This window comes from Chaetura pelagica, unplaced genomic scaffold (assembly GCF_000747805.2).
Source record: "Chaetura pelagica isolate M959 unplaced genomic scaffold, ChaPel_1.0 scaffold36, whole genome shotgun sequence".
Classification (NCBI taxonomy): Eukaryota; Metazoa; Chordata; class Aves; order Apodiformes; family Apodidae; genus Chaetura; species Chaetura pelagica.
Window position 1 is genome coordinate 1,240,532 of NW_009953726.1, and position 4,122 is coordinate 1,244,653.

Below are 4,122 nucleotides of genomic sequence, written 5' to 3' on the forward strand. Positions count from 1 at the left end.
TCTCCGTAAAGCAGGAGCGGTGTGACTCGGAGCCTGTGGTGTCCCAGAGCTGCACCCCTTTTTCTCCAGAGGTAGCGAGCCCCATCTTTGCTAAGGCCAGCCTCAGGGTGCACTTGTGTCACTACTGCGGGGAGCGTTTTGACTCCTGGGGGGGGCTGCGGCAGCACTTGCACACCCACGTCTCGGGGTCGCTGCCGTTCGGCGTGCCGGCCTCCATCCTGGAGAGCAGCGACCTGGGGGAGGTGCAGCCCCTGGCTGAGGACAGGGAGGCTGGGGATGGCCACCAGCTCGGGGCCTTCCTCCTCAAGGAGGACGAGCATCAGCTGGAGCATCCGAGCTGCAGCGACCTGGAGCCTTTGCAGATCAGCCAGCTCTCCCTCATCTCCAAGGACCACGAACCAGTGGAGTTGAACTGTAACTTTTCTTTCTCAAGAAAGAGGAAAATCAGTTGCACCGTCTGTGGCCGCGCATTTTTCCGGAAGAGCCAGTTGCTGGAACACATGTACACACACAGAGGGAAGCAGCACAAATACAGCCGCTGCCAGCGGCTGGAGAGCCCCACGACCCCCAGGTTTCGCCCCTACTGTGACAGTGAGAGTGTGGGGAAAAGCTCCAGTTTACCCCAAGACCACTTAGATGAATGTATACTGGAGTCAGATCTCATCCAAGAGAGCATTGATACCATCCTGGTAGAGTAGTTCTTGTAGCCTTCAGGTGCTGAAACTGGGTAATTTGGCATTTTCCACCTAGTGGGTGGCTGCTCTCTGCCCCTGGTTGTCTTCATCATTCTCATCGCCTCTGAGATAACTGTGAAGAACTGCACACTGAAGAGTTGTGTACTTGCTTTTTTTTACTTCTCTAACTTAAGCTTATTCCCATCTAAGTCCTTCTTAGAAGCCTCTTTTTTGTAAGTGTAAACTTGTTCCTGCTCTGCTTTACTGGAGTGTAAAGACTGTATTGCTGGGTGTAAGGTTTAGACATCGTGTAATGTGTTGTGTGGGGCCTAGGACTGTTTGTGTCCCGTAGAATAGCTCTTCCAAAAGTAGATGGAGGGAAATGTAGGGGGAAATATGTACTGTGTTTCCCAAATAGTTTGGTTTTGATAAAAAGCAATCTCGAGGAGATGAATACTGACGTTTATGTTGTATAACTGCAGTTAATAAATCTATGCATAAATACATGCAGGAGCCATAAGGCTGGTCTTTTCAAGGGGACTGGTGGTGTTGGTGTAGGGGTGGCAACCTTTACTTCTACAAGTCCTGGAAACCTCATCAGTACAGTATTTTACATTTACTTTTCCAAGGGGCTTGCATATGTTTTTCTTCATTCCTACTCCTCCTTTGTCAACTCCTCCTTTGTCAACTGTCTGCATGAGCAGAGACAAATTTTGATGCCCCTCTAGGACGATGTCCTATTGGACTATCTTCTCTGCAAGGAAGAATGAAAGATGCAAATAAGTGTCCTCTCCTCACAGACACGAGACACATCCTAACATAAGTCTTTACAGGATTAAATAACACACATGGATTTTCTCAGTGAAAATTATTTTTTACTCTGTAAATAGCTTGGATTGGACACATTAAATATTATAATCTTGCTAAGACCAAATAGTATGTTATTTCTTCTCTGCTTGTGGAGCCCTGTTCTAATGGTAACATGTAACCTTTTTGTCTTTCATTTATTATTACTTTAAATCTGAAGAAGAGTACCTTATCCAAGAGGGGTTTCAAACTGTACTTGTTCCTCTTGGATTCATATTTTGTCCCTCTGTATTTTTTCACCTTGAGACACCCCAGGCTTCCTACCAGATAGTCTCCAACCCATCCCTCAAGAGATGCTCTTAGTCTGAAGGCCCCAAAGAGGTACACAAAGTTCTTACTGAGCAGAGGTTGCTTTTGCAGTGAAGAGCAAAAGCCTTGCGAGCTGCTCTAATAATCTGATTACCCAGTTTTTGAGAAGCTGGAGTCTCCCTGCCAGTCCTGGTGGAGTTGAGTCATTGCCTTGGGAAAGGGGGAGCCTGAACAATGGTGAGAAGAGTTTATTGTCAAAGTGCCTGCTCCAAAGCTGTTTGTAGTCAGGACCCTTGAGCTGTCTTCTTTCAAACTGTCCTGGAGCAAGAGCTGTAATTAAATTGCTGCCGAATTAAAAGACCATCCGAGGTCTTTGTAAGGGTGGCTACTGCTTCTCCGGGGCAGGGAGCTGCACACTGCAGGGGATGGACGAGCCTCAGAGGGCTGCCAAATTGTGTTTTAAGACAAAGGGGAAAAACAAACAGCCTGTGAGGCTGCCCGGATGATGTTACAAAATGCACTTGCGGTTTGGTGTGTGCTTGTCTGCTCGACTGAGAGCAAGGCAAGCTGCTTGTACCCATTAAAGCCGCTCTGGTGTGAATGCATTTCAATTCTGCTTAAAAAGCCTTTCTTTAAAACAAGCAAACAAACAAACCCCTGCCGACATCCAGGGCTGAAAGTGCTGGGTCTGAGCATGGAGTGATTCACATGGAGCATTTCCTAGAAGAGAGCCTTCTGGGTCTCTCCCAGGCTAACAGCATCAGCTAAATCACATCCAGCACAGATTGCTCGTAACTGGGGCAAATGCCCTCCAGTTTCCGCTGACCTCTATTTCTACACAGTGGTTAAAAAAATAAATATATTGTATTTTATCGTCATTCCCTCTTTGTGTGTGACACTTCACCGAGTGGGCTGGCTTCTGTGGGTGCTCCTTGCTTCACTCGGGTTCCTACATTTAATTTAAGAACAGAGAGGAGTGTCTTCTGGCTTGGGTATAGCTGTAAAGAGCTAAAAGGGAGTTTTCAGCCTATTCAGTCACTAAATGATCACCTTGGAACTTGACTAGGTACCTAACTTGCCTAAACTAATTGATACTGAAAGTCAAATGGCCCCTAATGTCTCTGCAAAGATAATGGGAGGGAGGGGTGAGCAGCGATAATAGAGCTCAGTATCGGTGACAGCAGGGGGGACCCCTGAAGGCGTCTCTGGGACAGGCATATTTGTGGGCAGGATTGTTTTGTTCACTTCTTGGCCATTAAAAGGGAGCTTTAATAAAACCTATGAACTCAGGTAGACGATCCAAATGTCTCAGCTCCATGTGCATCGGTGTGGTAGGAATGACCGCTGTGCTCCCTGCAAATACATCACTAAGGCTGAAATGGTAGTGAAATCAGCCCTGTGTTCATGGACACGTCCGGTATGTCTTCCAGAAGTTACAACTGTAAGTAGTTAGTCGTTTTTTTCATTGTCACACCCCTTTTTAGGGTGTACTTTGGCTAAGCTTTGCAGTATTGAACATCTGCGACACCAAACATCTGTGAAAGGCATTTTTTTGCATCATTTGCAACACAAGAAATGCATTTTCAGCAGTTTTCTACTACAAGCACTGAAGTGCTCTTGTAATTAAAGCAGTCGAAAAAGCTCGAGAGACAGAAGTCATCAGCTCCGAGTGACGTTGACTTGAAAACATCGTCCTCTCTAAGTCTTATGAATAGAAAATAATAGTAGAAGACAGTTATGTTTGAAATGCAAGGGCAGCAGCTGTTCCTGGATGCATCACCAGAAGTTCTATTACTTTATGTAGAAGACATTTGGATTACTGAGTGCTTAACCTTTATGCCGGTGCACACCTGAAAATCTGCCTGATTTCCACAGCTGGGCTTGGCAAATATTAATTTATTGTGTTTTGTTGTGTTGTTTTTTTTTTCATGAAGACAGAAAATACTTTGTCTGAGTGTGCAAAATAATGATACTGGTGATTCCTCCCAGATAACTGCCATTGGTTGATAGATGTACATGGGCTTAGGCAAAGAAAGCCCCAGCCTGGTGAGACTTGAAGTCTGAAAGCTCCAGGGGATCCCCAGAGCTTTGCCCTGTGCTGTGAAGGGGTCTCAGCATCAAGGATGCAGAGCTAATAAACAAGAGCTTTGTCTGTGGGGTCTGCAGCTTGTGTTTTACAAAAACATGGGAAGACTGGGCATCAGACCCCTGCCAAAGCCCTGTAGTGGGAGCAGAATCTTTGGCCAGCTCAGGTTAACCTTTGAAATGCCAGGAAGTGCTGCAGAGGCTGCCATCACTTCCACATGCATTTGAGTGCTGGCCTGAACATGCC

General features: G+C 46.2%; 1 protein-coding gene across 1 annotated transcript in view; it reads left to right on the forward strand.

Moving 5' to 3' along the window:
* ZBTB25 (zinc finger and BTB domain containing 25) overlaps nt 1-698 on the forward strand; it is a 2,459-nt gene extending 1,761 nt beyond the window's left edge. The window contains exon 2 of the mRNA XM_010000668.1: nt 1-698. This exon is cut by the window's left edge and continues 431 nt beyond it. Coding sequence (XP_009998970.1) covers nt 1-698 — 698 coding nt within the window.
* Nucleotides 699-4,122: the final 3,424 nt, after the last annotated feature.